This window comes from Chiroxiphia lanceolata, chromosome 20 (genome assembly GCF_009829145.1).
Source record: "Chiroxiphia lanceolata isolate bChiLan1 chromosome 20, bChiLan1.pri, whole genome shotgun sequence".
Lineage (NCBI taxonomy): Eukaryota > Metazoa > Chordata > Aves > Passeriformes > Pipridae > Chiroxiphia > Chiroxiphia lanceolata.
The window spans coordinates 7,341,067-7,359,859 of record NC_045656.1 but is presented as its reverse complement, the minus strand read 5'-3'; the positions used below and the strand labels follow the sequence as shown (position 1 = coordinate 7,359,859).

At 40.3% G+C, this 18,793-nt stretch overlaps 1 protein-coding gene across 3 annotated transcripts in view; it reads right to left on the bottom strand.

Moving 5' to 3' along the window:
• Positions 1–18,793, bottom strand: part of TAOK1 (TAO kinase 1) — a 65,320-nt gene that overhangs the window by 22,497 nt on the left and 24,030 nt on the right. For all 3 annotated transcript variants that reach the window (XM_032707733.1, XM_032707735.1, XM_032707734.1), the window contains exons 2-8: positions 12,642–12,868; positions 8,622–8,693; positions 5,583–5,684; positions 4,747–4,792; positions 3,763–3,859; positions 2,837–2,950; positions 1,976–2,067 (exon numbers count right to left, since the gene is read on the bottom strand). In XM_032707733.1, the coding sequence (XP_032563624.1) occupies positions 1,976–2,067; positions 2,837–2,950; positions 3,763–3,859; positions 4,747–4,792; positions 5,583–5,684; positions 8,622–8,693; positions 12,642–12,773 (655 nt within the window). In that variant the 5' untranslated portion in view covers positions 12,774–12,868. The remainder of the gene's footprint in view (positions 1–1,975; positions 2,068–2,836; positions 2,951–3,762; positions 3,860–4,746; positions 4,793–5,582; positions 5,685–8,621; positions 8,694–12,641; positions 12,869–18,793) is intronic.

Below are 18,793 nucleotides of genomic sequence, written 5' to 3'. Positions count from 1 at the left end.
CCAACTCTTTATACTATTTTGAGAGTTGCATTCTCTTTGGCTCTTCTCTCTTTCAAGCCTGTGTTACTCTTATAGACTGACACAGCATGAAAGCTTAATGAGGAAGGAGATGATCTCACTGTAACAACAAAATTGAAGCTTCACCAGAATATTTATGGGGTAAACTTATAAAGCTCAGCCTCGCCGTAAACATTCCAGAGAAGGTGGTCAGGCCATGAGGACGTTCCTACACCAGTCAAAATGCAACAAAAAACTTTCCTTCCTCAAAAAAAACCAAAAAACCCCCCAAAAACCCAAACAAACAAACAAGGGAAAAAAAATAATGCTGGTTTTCTTATTCTGCTCCTCAGTTTTGAGTCAAATAGTAGCAGTGAGGTATGAATCAGAGATCATAGTTCACTCATGACTATGGCAGGATGGACTAAGCTCTACAAATTCCTCAGAAGGAGAAAATTGAGGAGCTAAATCTTTCCTCAAATGTAGCACTTTATGTTCTCTGATCTGTCAGGTAACTAGCTGCTGCTATCAACGATCAGACTGCTTATTCATTAAACTATTTTAACTGACTGTTCTCCATAGCTTTTTTGCTCTTAACTCACCTGAATGAATAGAAATCTTCAGGAAACCCTGAAACTGAGCCCTCAGTGAGGCCATTTTTAAGACTTAAGTGATAATTTGAGAAGACTACCAGACATGCTGTTTTTCTGCTGCCTTCCCAGGCTTACTCAAACCAACACAACCGAGCCAGCCACACCGACCCAGCCTACAACACTCTGCTGTCCTGACCTAGTCTCACCTCCCACCACGCCAGCAGCCGTAGACGAAGCCAAACGCTTCATCCCGCAAGAACGCGGCGTGCAGGAGGCTCCCGGGGGTGTGGTGGCCATGAGCTCACTGCATTCCTGGAGCCCTGCAGCCAGCCAAGTCTCCTTACTCCACTCGGAGCAGGGTTCTGTCATGACAGTCACACCCCTTAAACTTGCTTTATATTGGCAACCAAAAAAAAAAAAAACCAAAAAAAACCCACCACACAACAACTCTGCTCTGAAGAAAGAATCTATTTCATGTCCTGGAAGAAAATGAAGTTGACAGTTTGGAATGCCAGACAGCATTTTTAGCTAAACTGTGCAGTTCACATGGATTAGTGTGTTCCTGAGAGCTCTCACTGCCCGGCTGGGCTGCTGCTCCAACTGAGGTCGGGTTGGAGTCTGAGCAATCAGATCTGACAAGGATGGGAGGACAGCCCCAGGTGCACTGCAGTAGTGTGCACGGTGTTGTGCTTCAGTGAGGGTATTTTTGTTCCAAGAAAACATTATGTGTTAAATTGAAATACAATGCCATACTAACAATGTCCTTTTAAACCGACATTCTGCTTTAAAGACTCTGTTGTAATGGCAATGCCATCCTTTCTTTAGGCTTTGACTTACAAGTTACCACTTCAAAATTGGATTATTCCCTATCCTTCTGTCTAAAGAAAAGAAAATAAATCTATTCACAAGTGACAACATACACTGCATATAGCTTTGAAAGTGCCCACTTACCCAAAACTTCATTACTGCAGGACTTGTTAATGCATCTTAAATTTTCAAGTAAACAGTATCAACTCATAGCATTAAATACATTTCCACACTGGTAGTTTTAATGGTTCATTTCTAAAGCTGTTCAGCAGTTTTTCAGTTCAGAAGTTAACTGCCTCTCCCACAGAACGTGAACACCCTTAGTGATATCACTTGGCTACTGTCTTTGTCTATATAACTCTTTTTCTTCAGGTAATGAAAACACCAGCTCAATAAACATTAAATTGGAGACTTGTCTTGACTTTTAGAGAGTACATTTAGCCCTTTTCTCCAAAACTCAAGTCCCAGAAAAACTAGGACAATGAAAGAAGCACAGATCTTCTGCACTGTGATTCAGCTGAATTAGTTCTAGGTATTAAATATCTACATTTTACAATTTGTCAAAGGAAATAACTTACCTAACTCAATACAGGTAATTCCAAGAGACCAAACATCTACTTTGCCATCATACTGCCCTTCATCCATGGCTAAAATCACTTCTGGGGCCATCCTAAAATAGGAAATTGGTTCTCATAAATGGGCAATGGAACACCTTATCTTCATCAGTGTGAAACGGGCTATTTCACTGATTTCAGCTACCATAAACAAATCATTCCCCAAGCCATCAGGCATGACCATGGGATACTGGGAACAAAGACCAGGCACCCACACTAGTGCATGCCTGCAGAGGCTGCACGATGTTCTCCTGTGCTTTGCCCAGCTCTCCATTTCTGAGTATCGCCACCTTCTCACCCTCCCACATTTCCAATAGTTTAGCTGGCTGACCAACTCTGGTGAAATAATTATAGCATGCAGTTGTGTAAACACCACAGATTAGGTGTAAGAGATCAAAAGCATACAAGGGATCTGCAAAGGGGTTTGTTCAATGAACCTGGCCTTTCCTATGAAAGAAAAAACACTTCAGTTATTTCAACAACCAGACGCGGTAAGAACATAGGAATTGTTTAAGCCACTGGGGGGAGTGATTAAAATATATTACAGATGATTCAATCCCACCTCTACCACTTAAGGTCAGTGTAAGCAGAACAACAAAACACTTTTATTACTTTTTGTGAACTACAAATACAAGGATTCACCATTTCTTGGAACCCAGAGCCTAGTTACTATTAAATTTTATTTTTTTTGGTACAAAGTACATTTTATCACTACCGCAACCAGAAGATTACTAAGCTAGCTCCACTAAGCCCAAATATATTAAATAGCCAGTAAATTATCTTTTCACTTCACAAAGCCAGAAATAAGTCAAACTCTTGGCTTACCAATATGGCGTCCCCACAAATGAGTTGGCAGGAGATGCTATGGAAGCAGACCCAAAGTCAGCAAGTTTCACCTGTCCTGGCTCTGTCAGCAGGATGTTTCCTGCCTTGATATCTCTGGTTATAGAATACAAGTGTCAGTATTACTCCTCTCCAAAGAAGAAAACTTTCTATTGGACAGACTACAAAACACACCAGTATTCACTTGTTCAAGCTGTAAAATACTCACATTTCCTCCAAAAGCCACAAAATACCCATTTTTCTTCCAAATACAAAGTCTTTAACCATTAGGTTAATTGTTTAATGTGGCCCTTGATTTTGGAATCTTTTGTCTTAAATGTCAGTCTTAATGTTTGTCTTAAAAATCAACTTAAAATGGCACAGCAGGATAAACTTCACATACAGTTCAGCAAAATCTTCTGAATCAAATATATTATCAATGATTTTCAAAATGTAACTATTCAAATTCTTCATCCCACTAAAAGGCAGCACGTTAAACACAAAGAACATCTGCATCCCAAACTTACTGTGTGCTACTCAACATGTTCATGTAAAACTAATTTTTCAAGAATCAGTGCTCCCCCTCACCCCAGCAATCTTGGCCTTGCAGCTCCTACAAGTTATTTGGGTGAACTCAGCCTGACTTGCACTGCTTCAGGGACAATCAGCATCGGATCAAGGATTGAAAAGCTTAGCAGATTCAAAGGAATTCTACAGAAATTATGAACAACTGCTGTAAGACACAGTGCATGTGCAGATACACAGCTTGCTACTGTTTAGACTGCTGTAAATCACTTGTTTGGGAGCATATGGACACCGTGAAAAGAAAATCTCTGCTTACAATATTAAATTTGGGATGAAGGCAATACCATCATCAATAAAATAAATTACCTGTAAGTGTGTGAGACAGCAGAAGTATAACCACTTACCTATGGATCATATTGTGAGAATGCAAGTATGCTAATCCCTGGAGAGCACCATGGGTAATTGCTGCTATTTCCACTTCTTGCAATGGCTTTTTATGAACTTAAGGAAAGAATTTATGTGAAATTCAATATTACAGAAAACAATACAGTTTGCAGCATGCAAGTGAGTACTCTTAACAATGTAAACAGAAATACTAAAAGTTTATTTTCACTAGGTTCAGCATGAGAAGCCAATGTAAAATTAGTTCACAATCTATAATCAGATGTAATCTTCTAACTGTAAAACAGCAGCTATTTACTACCAAAGAGACTACTCTGCATCCATAAACTACATTCCTGTCAGTTCTGTGACCATTCTCCCAAGTAACTATTTGAGACTCAGTATCCAGTTTTCCATTAATGAAGCTAAACTCTAAACCCTAGACCTTTACAACAATTCACACGCAAATAAACTGTAGCAATACAGATGAGACTCTGGCAGCTCAGAGTCCTGAAATGCTTTTGTCCTGAAATGCTTCTGGCAAGGAAAGTAGCTGAACAACTTACTGGCCGAACATATATCTTCAAAGAAAGTTCACTAGGAGAAGTCTGGTAGAAAAACGACCATTTAACAAACGGCCTCATCAAGCAAAACCCTAATACTGCTGCAGTGCTATTTTAGCCAACAGGCCTACAGTTGTTTGTAAGCATTAGGATCAACAGCAAGGGTTTTCAGGAATAAATCTTGAACTGCCATGACAGGAGAACCTAAAACTCAGAAGAAAACAAATAGCTGACTGACGACTTTAACACGAACCAAGGAGAAAACAGAGCACCTAGGAAAGCCAATATTCTACAGAAAACCCACTACAGACATGCAAAAATTGGACAGGCTGTGCCTGTTCACACACTCTCTGTCCCCAGATAAAACTATATACTCAAGGACAATTCTGTGATGCTGTAACCTCCTACTTCAGTATTATACTTCTGACTTTCCACCAAACTTACCTTCTAGTAAGTCTGATGCTGATCCTAAACAATATTCCATAACAAGCTGTATGGGAAGAAATCAAAGTAGTTGTTAGAGAATCTCTAATAGTAAATGTATGTTTCCTAGACTTCTATGGAGAAATCTGGAACTGACCCTTGGAGCACACAGTGCAAACTGCCATTACAAAGCAAGTATTGCTTGGAACATAACCCCCATCCCAGCACTGTCACACTGGTCCCTCCCATAAGTACAGCTCTAACTGGCATTAGCATAACCCTTTTGTGTAAGATACCAAGCAACAACACTTGTGGGGAAAGCAAAAGCACATTCATAACCAGTTATGTATTGTATTACATATCGTATTTTATATGCACATACTTAACAGGAATCTTAAATTGCACTTAACAAGCTTATCAGAGTATTAAAGGGCTATTTAGGGATTTACTTAAGATTCTGTTCCAGTCAGATTTGCAAAAGAGAAACTAAAACTTTGTCCTACAGATTTATTGCAGCTAATACATGAACAGTACTTACAACTGAAACTATTAGTTCAACAATATGATTTCTTTAGTATATTGTACTGCAAAACTTGGTCAATGATGGGTGTGCATTGTTTCAAATGCTCATTTACATGAAGCTAAATACACTAGAACAGCAGCACATTCACCTTGTTCTGTAAGTGAAAGTTTCCCTAGATCTTGATTCCAAAAACTGCATTCAGTTTTACTGATCCCCTGTAAGCTCCTCTGAGTCTGTGCAATGCCAGTGCTCAGGTGGCTCCCAAAAGCCAGCTGGAGAGATTTTAAAGCTTCCTTAACCAAGGCAAGTGAAGTGCAGAGCAGCAGATGCTTACCCATGCTGTATGCTCCCGCAGATAGCAGCCTTTGTATTCTATACTGTTAGGGTGTTTTATTCTTTGGAGGAACTTGACTTCCTTAATAATATCCTGCCATTTCTGTAGGGAATAAAACGAATAGAATGACTTTATACAACTGTTACCTTTGGTTTTTTTGGTTGTTGTTATTATGTCACTTAATTATTTTAAGAGGCAAAACTATCTCAAGGTTTCAAATCAAAATAAATTTGCATCAACACTGTGATGTTCACTGTTTAACTCCTCAATAGACCTACAAAACAAGTTGTTGATTAATTAGGCTGTATGCAAGGATCTCTCATCAGTGTAATACTTTATATTTTATGTGTGCATATGATATACTGGTAAACACTTAATATCTGAGCAAGTCCTCAAAAAAGAAGAGATCCTCTTTAAACAGATACCATTTCAGTTGTCAAATCAAACATACACTCCAATCTGAAAGAGATGTGGGTGATAAGTGTCCTCCAGCAGGATCAGCTGTCTCCCTCTTAACTCTTGTAGCTATAAAGACCTACCCCTACTAGTCACTATATTACACTGGATGAGGTCCCATTCATCACCCACCAAATATCTGATCATGTTCTTGATAACGTTTCTCTATTACTAGTTTAGTTTTTACAAGGACCAATTTGAAATGAGTTACCTACTAGACAAGGGATTGGTTTTCAGGGAAAAAAAAAAAAAAAACAGATAAAACAAGGCCCAGGCTTATAATAAGGGGAGCTCTGCCAGTGCAAGTTAGAAGTACAGAAGAGACCTAAATGTCAAGTTCCAATGTCTGCCTTGACACTGCCACTGCTCCCCTCAGAGACATCCAAGTTCTCCCACTTGCTGCACATCCACATCTCCTCAGGCAAGGAAGGCAAAAGCTTGTGAGTGCAATGGCAAAACTACAACTGCCAGGAAAGATTTTCAAAACCAAATGCAGTAGCTGAAACCATTTAAGTATGCAGGAGTCAACACAAAGAGTGTTGACACTGCAAATGTTTTTGAGCAAGAGTATCAGTTCTGAAGTTAACCAGAGGTAGAAAAACCTTACCTAACATCCAAAAGTTCAAAAGCTGTTTTCCAGGTCCTGTTAATCTCTCAGCACACTCTACCTCAGGCACAGGTATGTGGCTGGAATTCACAGAGGGACAGAGGGCTCATCTACCCTAATGCTTTGGAAAACATGTGCAAACCCCAAATCCTCCTCAATAAAAATTTTAGGGTTAGAGAAACACACGAAACCAGGGAACATGGAAGCCACAACTGAGGCAGCTGATTGACTAAGTTAAGCATTTCTCAACACCAGAAACGTCACGAGAATGACACAATGCAGTTATACTAACATAAACTCTCTCACTGACACTGGAATGACCTCGCTGCCTTTTACCTTCAGCCTCAAAGGCTTTGAGGTACTAAGCAATAAAAGCCAAATCAAGAAAGCACCATGTTAAACTTCTGCATTGGGAGAGAGAGGTGATATACTAGTCAAGAAGTAGTCACGATTTCCTGCATAAAAAAAGCCCCAAGATCACATTAAGAGCACAGTAATACATTTTTCAAAGGTTTTAAACTTATTTTTAGTATAAAATATGAACTTATTTCAGGGAATTATTGTTCCCAGCAATGATAAAATCTTATTATGAAACCAAAGTAAATACAAATGATACCAGAATACCCTTAATCAATTTTCTTTACATAGGCTGGATACTCCAGCAAACTTCTGAACAAAACAAATAAATATGGAAGTAAAATAGAAAGTTTTAATCCTCCTCTTATTACTTTCTTCAAAATAAAGAAACATACGCATTGAAGACAAACAAAAGCTATTTCTGAAGCATGCACAGTTTGTTTCATTCATGTGAATAGAGTATTTATAGCTCACAGTAATTAAAACAGTAGGACAAGTAGCAAGTACAAATTATTCTTTCATCAGTACACAGTTAAACAAGACACTGCAGTGACAAAACAGAAACAGGCATAGCAAATTTAACTATGAAGCTGGAATTTAGGACTGCTGGAGAGACACTGCCACCTCTACCTCCTACACAGACCTACACACACAGAGAGGAAGGAATAGTTCAGCTCCTGGGAGTGCAGATGATCAATACACAAAAGGCACAGAAAGCAATGAGCTGTTAGTCAAACTCATCGGAGCAAAGCTGCTTCTAAGATTGGAATACAGAGAATGGAGGGAGGGAACCATAAATGCCTGGAACAACATGCTTACAATAAATACTTCTGTTGAAAAATCATGCCACGATTTGATACATGTTATTTACCAGAAATAATACCAAATCAGCTGCTCGTGTCATGTTGGGCTTTTCAAGAATCTGTATTAGCACTTAAACATTTCAAGTATAAAATCAACTATCTCTACTAAATGTCCTAGGGAAAATAGACACATCTGGGGTGGCCATAAAAACACAATGTCTAAATCTCAGAGGCCCACTTTTGCAGACCTCTCTGCAAAGAGTGCCTTAATCCCTGGCTCTGGCAGTTCTTCTGGAATTATGCTGCTGTTCAGATTTTCACACTCATTCATTCACTGCTGGTTTGCCTTTGTTTCAGCTGCTCATGAACACAGTCATTCCAAGGAAGGCTGTGTTCTGCCTCACTACTTTGTACAAGCAAGGCTCCCTCTGAAATTCTCAGTGCTATTATTCCTTTGTCCAGGAATTAACATGGTTTTTTTGAAAGGTATTTAAAATGAAACATTTAAGGGCAATAAGACACTAACATACAACCCGATCATTTTTAATTTTCTTTTTTCCTTTCTACACATTTATGTGGTCCCAAAGGGAGCCCTTTGAGTCTGGAAGAAGAGACTCCTACCCATCTTTTCCAGGAGCAGATTAGGCAGAAATAAACTGAGAACAGTAAACTGATTTGTTTTGTTTACACAGTACCCTCAATCACCTTTACAGTTATAGAAGAGATTTCTCTACAGGAACCCAAGATAATTAAAATCATCCCATATAATAAGTATTTCCAATGGTCAAGGTTTAATGTACAACATGCTCTACGTACCTCATTGGACTGCTTCCCACTATATGACATTTTCTTGATGGCCACCACTTCATTGGTGCGCACATCACGTGCCTGGAACAGGAAAACACGGTGCATCAGTTTCTTCAGGTCCCCATTTCCCATAAGATGCAAACCAAACAAAACATCTTTATCCCTTAGTTAACTTTTGCAGAGAGTTAAACTAAAATATCTTCCAAGATATGCAATATCTGCTGCATCTATTGGAAATTTCTTTCCAAAGTGAAAGATCATCCTCCTGTCTGTGAGACAAGGTGTGACATTTCTCCATGCTCAGCAATCCAGCAAGTCTCTGCAGGAGTTGAGCACTGTGACTTCTAAACTAAAAATCACAGTTTTACAAAAGCAGCTCTGATTCAAGTAGAAGGGATTTTCCCTAAATCAACTTCCCTCCCTGCTCAGGTCCATTACAAACAAAACAGAAGCGAGGCTCAGCCCCCATGTTCCATTCAAACCATAAGGAAAGATGTCTCAGGATGCACAGGAGATACTTGCTCCAGACACTGCTGGCTTTCTCCCCAGTGCTCCCCAAAATTAGCTTTTGTGTCTTAGAGGAATATACACGATATAGAGAAAGATGGCAGTGATCTAAGAGACCATCTTCAGATTGGACTTTCACTTTCCGTGTCCCACATTACTGTTATTTACACTGCACAATAAATGTATGTGTTTTTCCACACTTCAAAGGCAAACTTCATGACTTCAGACAGTAACAATCCAATGTAACAACCAGACAGGAAGTTTTCTTTTAATTCAGCACCAAAGCAAGGATTCATTCCCCCTGGCAGGAGAAGAGGTAGCACCTCACAGGAAGGATGGCTCCACACAAGACCCCAGATTTCCTCTGCTAAGGATTTCAGCAGCATGGGAGGGTGGTGGAGGAAAAGACCTCAGAGTCTCCCTGATAAGAATAATCAACTTGAACACGAAGCCAAATGATATAAATCAGAGTAATGTGCACCTCAGCATTCATTAATGACTGATGAAAATGCTGATTTTTAATATATTTGTACTATCAAGCACAGCCTATCAGAAAATGGATTACTAAAGTATCAGGGCTCCGCCTTTTGTAAAAAGATTTTTTAGTCATGTTTTAATTCATTAAAAGAGATTCCCAGAATTCCCTGTCAGTCTTTATTTCAACCAGTTATGATAAGCTTGAACCAATACTATTTTTAATTTTTAACTTTCTTTTTTCAGAGGATCCTCTGACATTACCTGTGAAGTTGGGCTGGGGGTGACTATTTTTGTTGTTTGAGACAAAAAAGGGAAGAATAAAATTCTTACTCCTAGATCTTTACTAATTAGAGACAATCACTGAAACATTTAAATCAGCGAAGAACTGCAATAAAACAGGCAAGCAAAATACTAGAGTAGAGCAGAAGGAACCCAGCTCTTAACAAAAGAGAGTGGGTTATTCTTCTGCTCCATCTGCAGTGTTCCAGTGTAGTAGGTTTCCTGTGTCAAGCAAAAGCTATTATTACACTGCAAAGCAGGGAGTAGGGTAAGGATAATACCAAAAATGATTCAGAGGTGCCAGACTTGCAGTTTCTAAGAAACTAAAACCATGAGGTGAACCAGCAAAATTCATGTCAATTATGAAAGAAAGAAAAAAAAAAAAGAAACTTTCTGCCACTGCAGGATGCAACAGAAACAAAGAAAGAGACACAAGTAAACACTCAGCCAATTATCAGGTAAGATAAATGTATCACCCCTTGTTGGGATGACTGTTGAAAGGGAAGGAAGGTAGGTACAACTAACAGTGAAACACTAAAATCTATTTTAAAAAAGGCAGGGGAGATTTCAGTATTGTATGGATTTTTCTATTTGTTAATTACCCACGCATCTATTTATCAACAGAATTTTTTGGTGCAGGTTGTATGCAATGAAAGCAGCCTGGTGAGAGGGTGCTGTGCATCAGAAAACCCAAGTAAGCAACTCTATTTCCAGAACACCTACAGTCCTACAAGGCTGAGAGAGGGAGAACCATCCCAGCTGACACCTCGGGAACATTAAAATAATGGAGTTTCATTTGCTTTTTTAGTTTCCACGCGATCCTGAACAATCGAAAAAAGACCATTCCCAGACAAAAGCCAGGAAGATGTACAAGGTCGGTTCACTTAAACCATCCAAATGAACAAGGCTCGTTTCATGGCAGGCATGTATGCACATATATATCCTGCTTTCCTCCAAAACCTCCACACAAAGGACCAACATCTGGTGACCAGAGTAACTTCAGCACTGAAACATGCACAAAGAAAAAGTAGAGTATGTCACCGGCTTCAGTAATACCATTTTAAGCAGTTATTAACTACAATCCAATATTATATTAATTAGAGAAAGTTTAATTGTTTGCAGTAGCAGAACCAAAATCTTGTTAAAGAAACTTTAGAGGAATAAAGTACCCAAGACATAGACTCCCCTACGTTTTCCTTCTTCATGCTTAATTAATTCACACTAAATTTCCCTCTCCATGGTGTCTTTCTCATGTCTTTGGTTTCAGTTTGAGATATGGGGTACATTGCAAGAAACAGTTTCATGTTCAAAATCTCAGAACTGCTAGCAGTAAAAAAAGTCCAAGACAAGACTTATAGGCTAAAACTTCCTAACACAAAACTAGCAAGAACCTGTCTTTATCAGAAACTTTCTCTTGACAAAAATAAAGCCCGAAAATGGGCTGGAGCTGTGTGATGCACGGCTTACACTTGTCTTTTTTCCAGTGCCAAATCAGACGTGCTTTCTGTCAAAGAAGCACAGTCCTAATACCAGGAAGTAATTGGACTCAACAGTGAGTAAATACTGACTTACAATGAACCGATAATTTTAAATGGTGGGGGAAAAAGAGAAAGAAGGCCTCTGATTTTCAATCTCTTTGTAGAAGGAGGTGGTAATGGGCCATCAGCTCTTATCAAAACAACAAAGCTCAAGCAGCTACAAATGCCTTCTTGTTGGTGTTTGGGAATGCTGTTTGCATCCAGCTCACAGGTGTGTTATGGGTTTCCTCTCTAACATACAGTGTTCCCAAAAAACTTCAATAATATTTCTTTAACAATATTTCCACAGAGTAGGAAGACATATTTGTCAGTTCCCTCCTTTTATATTCACTCTTTAACCACACGGAGTAAACGAGGTGAATTTAAGGCTGCAGGTGAGTTCTGTTTCATCAGAAAACAGTTCCTCCCCCAGATCTGTTCCCAGACAGTGGTGGCTCATAGTTTTAAGCCGGGAACAAAATTAAGAAGCTTTTCCTAATTAGTTCATCTGTGCTGCATTAAATTTGTGCTGGAAGGTTCCCAACATGGTCTGCTGCAATTATTAACACTGAATAGGCATCTCAAAAAATAGTGACACAAATGGCTTTCTGAAGGAAAACTGGTAGGTTTGGCCACACCTCCTACAATTATAAATTTGAAAAGGTTTTCTGAGGAAAATGTATTTTTCATGAAGGCCTCACAGTATTTGGATAACACACAGCGACCTGCATGGAGGTTACCAAGAGGATCCCGCTGCTGGTTCAGCTACACAAGCAGTCTGGGAAAAATTCTGCTGTCCAGACGTTCATGTCAAGTAAGTTTTATGCAGATGGATATTGGGATTCTTGCCTGCAGTAGGAAAGGATGTGACAGGACAAATGACAATAAAAGCACCAACACTCAGGTGTCAAACACAAAGAATGGCTGTAAGGGAGCCTGGGGGGATGAATGAAGGGAGAGAAAACTCAATTTCTCTCAAGGAACAAGAGGTGATAAGGAGGTGATCAGACTAAGAGAACTGCATTGCCAGTCAGAATTGATGGAGCAGAAGTCCATGCTTTCTATTTGCAGTTAAATCCCTGCTTGCAACATAACAATACAAGTAAAAGCACCAGGCAAGGACCACATTTCCAGGTTTTCTTTTCAGTTTGTATGCAAACGCCTTCCAAGCCCCGAACATCATATAAAAGGAGTCACAGCAGTTTAAAGAGAGACACAGCAAAAATTCACAAGTCATGGAGCTACTTACAAAATAAACTGCTCCGAAGCTTCCATGGCCAATCTCTCGGAGATCTGTGAAGAGCTTTTCTGGATCTTCTTTGAAGAAGAGCTCTGCAATTTCGGGGTCCTTCAGGCTGCCCGCTCGGCTGGTTGATGGCATCCTGCTGGGCAGTGAGCCGACCGACTATCTGGGTTTAAAGTGCTGCTTCAACCCTTGGCTCATCTGTATGAATGGAGCCTCTTCAGCATGGATTACTGCAAGAAAAAGATTGCAATCCTTCACTGATTATCCTTTCCTCAAAGAGCCCGAAACGAGCTACACAGCAAAGCAGCTTCCACTTCCTCCAGAGCAAGCAGCCCTGGTGAGTGAAGCAACACAACCTGTGTGCCCGGATAATGTCACAGCCCCACTGTGACACCAGTCAAGCATTTCTCCAGAGCACAGATTAAAACCAAAACACAAAACAGGACTCATTCCATGCTCCAGCATCTGCTCAATCACCTGCAGAGCAGTCACAGAATCTCTGACCCACAGCAATAAGCAGTTTGTCACTAGAGAGCCCATGTTACTGTAACACCCTCCCTCTGAAGAGTTACACCCACTGTCTTAGAGAATTGTCAGGACTTTGTGATGTCTATCACAAATTGCCTGTTCTTCTGAGGCTTACTTGCAAACCCCCTCCTTCAGAGGAACAGCATCCAGGACAGGAGATACCCAGTTCCACACACAACGCACGTCCTTCTGCTCTGCTTCGGCAGAGGCAAACACACGTCGTAATTGTGGCAGCTCATTTTAATTGTGATAGCACATGAGACAATGGACAACAGTGCATTGGCAAACGCTTTCTTCAGAGGAACTTGTAACTTCAGACACAACTGGGAATGTATGAAATCCCTTCTGTCTGCACCATAAGTTTGCTTTCACTTACTCCAAGTTTTGTACCTTGGAATCTATCCAGAATAAAAGTATACTGTCAAGTTGTGCTAAAATCATATTGTTTCTTGACAACAGGTGATGCCAAACAACCACTACAAGTAAAATGTACCTTTTTTTTTTTTCTATTAAAGGAAGGTATTTGGATTTCCTCTCAAATCCCTCTAAATTGTCATCAATAAAAACAATTCTGTTACTGGCAAACAGTCAATCACACATCTCACTTCTTTCCAAAAATCCCTGTTTGGTCAAGACTTGTGCTTTTTTTATTCATATTTTGTATCTTGAATTTGTTTTTTGAAAAAGTTGGGGTTTTCTTTCCACTGTGAAGATGTAAAAGACAACAAACCCGAGTTTAACCAACATATCAGAAAGCCCTATCCCTGTCCATTTCTCCTCCATTTCTGGATGTTATAAACTCCACCTCTCTCCAAGCCTCTAGACCATCAATGAATCATTTGTTTTCCACTCCCTGTAGAGCAATTTCTACAGGGATGGAAAAAGACATACTCCTTCATGTTTGTGATCAGTGGTTCTCTTCTCTAGACAGTTGCAGCACATGAAAGTGCCAAACTCTGCCTGCTCCTTGCTAGTTCAGAGACCTGCCAGCATTGCTGCACAGAGAGCAGGGCTGTGAGACACAGCCAGGATGTACCTAGTTGTAAACTCCACGAGAGTGTTTAGTTTTTAGGATGAAGACATGCGTGGGAGAGAGAACACAGGGAAGGGAAGCAAAATCCAGCTTTTTCATAGTTTTCCTCCAAGCAATCAGCATTCAAAAGCATTTACGATGCAACCCAGAATGTGTTTCTGTGATAGCTCGTTCTCAGGGGCTAAGGAAAACCCAGCACTCAAATCCCAGTGGTGGACCAAGTATAAAAACAGATATATATATATATATATATATACATATATATATATACATACACACAGAAAATCTGCAGCTGCTCACAACTCTGCCACACTGCACTGGTGAGCACACACAGATTTCCTGTGGATGCAGGATCACTGCAGGAGCCTTGGAAGCAGGCGGTACCCGCACACAACATATCCAACTGCCAATGAGGCCGAGTGGGATGCACAGGAACCTTCCCTTCCACCTTCCCTTGCATAATGCAGTAACTAATACCGTGTGGGAAGGGAAATAATTAGCTCCAGCTCAGCCCGTACCTGAAGCACACTACATTTATGAAAGCTGGAGGAAAAGTGGGATTTTTGGTATTTTTCTTTCTCTCTCTCTTATAAATCAACAATATTCCACTTGATTCCAGCTCTAACAAGCACATAACACTGAAAGACAACTGTTTCACATTTACAGCCCCCGACGAAACAATAGACAAAAAGCATGTCAGAAAAGCAAGAGAAAGGAGCTGGGGGAAGGGAGCTGATAACCAGAGCACACTCAGTATTATTGAAGGAATGTTTCTTGGATCGACGGTAATGATGTCATGTTCCATCTTTTAAGAAGCATCAGATTCTTACAAAAAGGACATTGTTGTTCAAAAGCAACTGCTGCAATCCCAGAATGCCCTTTTCCCTACATCTGTTAGTCAGAGGGGCTAGGCTTGGATAAACCTGCTAATATGGCCAAAAGTCACATGTCCCCGCGAGCGAGCGTGTGAGAGCCAGCGCGAGGGGAAAACCCTGCGCTCACAGCTGACATGGATTACAGCTTTTCCCCCTCCCCACCGACCCCCGATGCCAAACCAGCCACCAGACTCCTTCTTGGCGTCCTTTCTGAGCATGCCTCTGAAATGTCATCAACAGGAACACTGCTTACTGCAGCTAAAACTCCGACCAGGCCCACTGACAACACACACAGACGTGGGACAGGACGGAGTAGAAGTTCTCAGCTGCTGTGGTACACCTTAAAATATAGCCTTTTTTCCCTTTTTAATCCTGAGAGCATCAAGACAAATCTCATTACCTTTATTCTTGGAAATAATTGCTGCTTTGAAATGCATGAGAACAAAAATATTAAGTATTAAAATCTATTTAACAGAGTAGTCACAAACGTGTACATGACACTGCGCTTATCATTTGATCTGCTTAGATGGAAAAAGAAAATGCATTAATGTAAATTCCATCCATAAGAAAGCTTTACACAGTCTCACCTAATATTAAGTGCTCCCATTTTTATGGATACTACAATATTAAATTCCCTGAGTCTTCTTTTTAGCCAGACAACAGGCACTGCCTGCCAAAGCCCAGCAGTGCCAGGAGCTGAGCTCTGCCTCCTGTCTTGCAGTAGTGACACCTGAACGCTGTGGGGAAATGGAAGGGAAGGCAGAAGTGACATGCAAACAGTTACTGCATTATTTTAAGTGCATTAAAAATACAGATGAGTCTTAAGATAAAAAAGAAAAAATCAACCCTACAACTAAACTGCACTGAAAATTACATCATATAGCAGCAGGCAGCTGGTTTTTTAAAGTACAGTCAAGTTGCACTCGGGTATTTTACATTCTTCCACCAGTGCAGTCTCTTCACTACAGGTTTTTTGGATCCGTGGAGCTACACCATCAAACACAGTTGTTACCAGTGGATGGGACTGATCATCTCACCTTAGGCAGCTCAGACCAGGTGGATCCTGCCCTGGCCAAAAGACAGGCACTGCAAACAGGATATGGCACCCTCTGACTGTGCCTATCTCTAACTCCAAGCCGCTTTGCAGGCTGCTAAAATTAGATAAATAAATTCACATTTTTTCCTAGTTGTCAGTCATACAAAAACAGAATATTGTATTGCATAATCACAACTACTGGTACTTAGATCAACTCCACTCCTAACCAACAAGGTGATGTAGGAACATGAGAAAGATTCAAAGCAAACCACAGAATGACCAAGACACAGGACTGGCCCAACTCTATTTCCACACAGTAGGCTGAACTCACTGTGTTTAGTTAGTGGCATCCATTACTGGTGTAAATGACACTGAATACAGGCCAAAATGTTTTATCAAATTACTTTCATCTGAACAACTATCAGTTAGCAGAAACCGCACGCACACATCCACAAAAGTCTGTGAATCAATAAGATGTTTCATCCCTGTAATTATGGCTACATTAAATGTACACACACACCCCTTGAACCTCTGGCATAAGGAAGCTGAAGATGAGGACGGGATAAGACCTGTTCTCTGTGGAGTTTTCTGCCTCCTGCTCAAGCTGAAGTAAGACCCACCCCTGTGACTAAGATCCCCTGGGATGCTGCAGAGCAGAACAAGCAAAGCTCAAAATGGTCAGTTGCCATATTTAAAGTGCATATTTAGGTCTTATGCTGCAGAGACCTCAGAGACATTAAAATCTGTCCACACTACACTTGAACTCTGATGGCTGTCGGTGTCACAGATAACTGTTTTCACGTAATAAACCAATGCACTAAGAGGAGAATGTGCTTGGCCTTCCCTGCAGAGGAAAAGGGAACCTACTTGCTGAGATTTTCACCTGTCCATCATATTATTTCTCAAGTTCCCACACAGACCAACTCAGTGAGAGTGAGGTGCTCAGTTACACTAATCATGACATACAGTAAAGCATCTGTAGTCCCTTAATGTGGTTCAAAAGTTTGTAGAAACCAAATTACCCCACAGACTCGCTTGTAGATGATTAGCAGTAAAAAGCAGCACACTTTGTCCATACAGATGACGTTTCAAGGAATTAACATACCCAGCATCCTTCAGCTTCTATACACAAGAATATTAGAGCCAGAGCTAAACAAATACCACGTGAGCCCAAAATGGAAACAAACAAACAGATTTCTGCATCCACCATCCTGTGCCTCCCCTTTTCACCGGGCACAAGAGGCACAACACGCGGCCTCCGACGATGGCCAGGGAACCTGACAGGAGAGTTGTCCTCCATTACTGAGTTACAAATAAAGTTATTTGCAATTTGAGACATGTTTTATGTTATAGCCATCTGCTAGCCCATACACTGAGCATAGTAACATCTATAAAAACTTATGTTTAGCATCAAACATAGCTCCAACTGTGTATTTTTGCCTGGTAGAATGAATACACACTACACTTTAAAAACAAACAGGAGATCAGTTATAGCCTCTATGCACTTTAGAGTTGACACACTATAAAGTGAATATTCAGTACAGAAAACTACTGGTCCTTTGCAGATCTTCTTACTCAAAGTAATAAAACAACCAACAAAAAAACCAGCATCCCACCACAGCATAACTTCATTTGGAAACAGATATTTAGACTTTTTTTTTAAGAATCTGCATTGCATGCAGTGCAAACTGTTGCTAAATTTTAGTGTAATTTCTTCTGGCAGGGTCTAATGCAAAAGCATCAAATAGATGGGGAAGGAGTGTCATCATGCAACTGTCAAAAATGGGAAAAGGGATTTTCTCTTACTTGCATATGGGTCAGATCTGGGGAGTGTATGAAGCTGAGACTAAATTATCCTCTCAACACACGATTAAAAATTTCCTGAATGGCTTCCAGCTGACACTGAAAATCTCCACAACTATAATAAATATGATGAACTGGAATTACTGAAAGAACTGACTTCTCAATTTTTTTCTTTTACTTACAATTATGTCTAAAGTAAGAGTTAGATGGTAAGAATGTCTACAGAATGATTAGATGGTAATAATGCATAAAATTTTTAAAAATGTCTGTGTAGCACTGAACACTTGACCTGAAAGCATAGTTGTGGGGTTTTTTTGAAGTAGCAGACAAAACCCCATTTTTATAAACTCTTAATAAAAGATCTGATAAAAGGTAAAAAGAAGTAAGCACTCTCAGAAAAGACTAACCTGGAATGGGAAGTGGAAGGGCTGTACAGCTCGTGGGGACACAGCAGAAAAGCTGATGAAGGTCCAGCATCAGAAGAAATGAACACTTGTCACATCAGGCAGTGCTGATATATGTGACCTTAGGAATGATGCTACTACCCTTGACTTAATTTTGTGATCTGCATATAAATCAGCCTTTAAAATTTTAGCCTGACAAATTCTATGCATGGAGTTACCTTATCCAGAAAGACAAAAGGCAGATATTACCCACTACAGGTCCTGTAACTTCATCTGCTGTTCCCAAAAACCAGGTGCCAGCCAGCCTGCAACGGTGGGGCCTTTCCATAAGGGCACAGACAGAAGGAATTCTGTTGGCTTCTCTGAAATTCAAGGGATCTGCAGCCATTGTGATACTGTCAGATTCAGGACTGTCTTCTACCCACTCTTCTGCACATCTCAGCAAACACAGGGACACACAGTTATCAGGTCCTCCA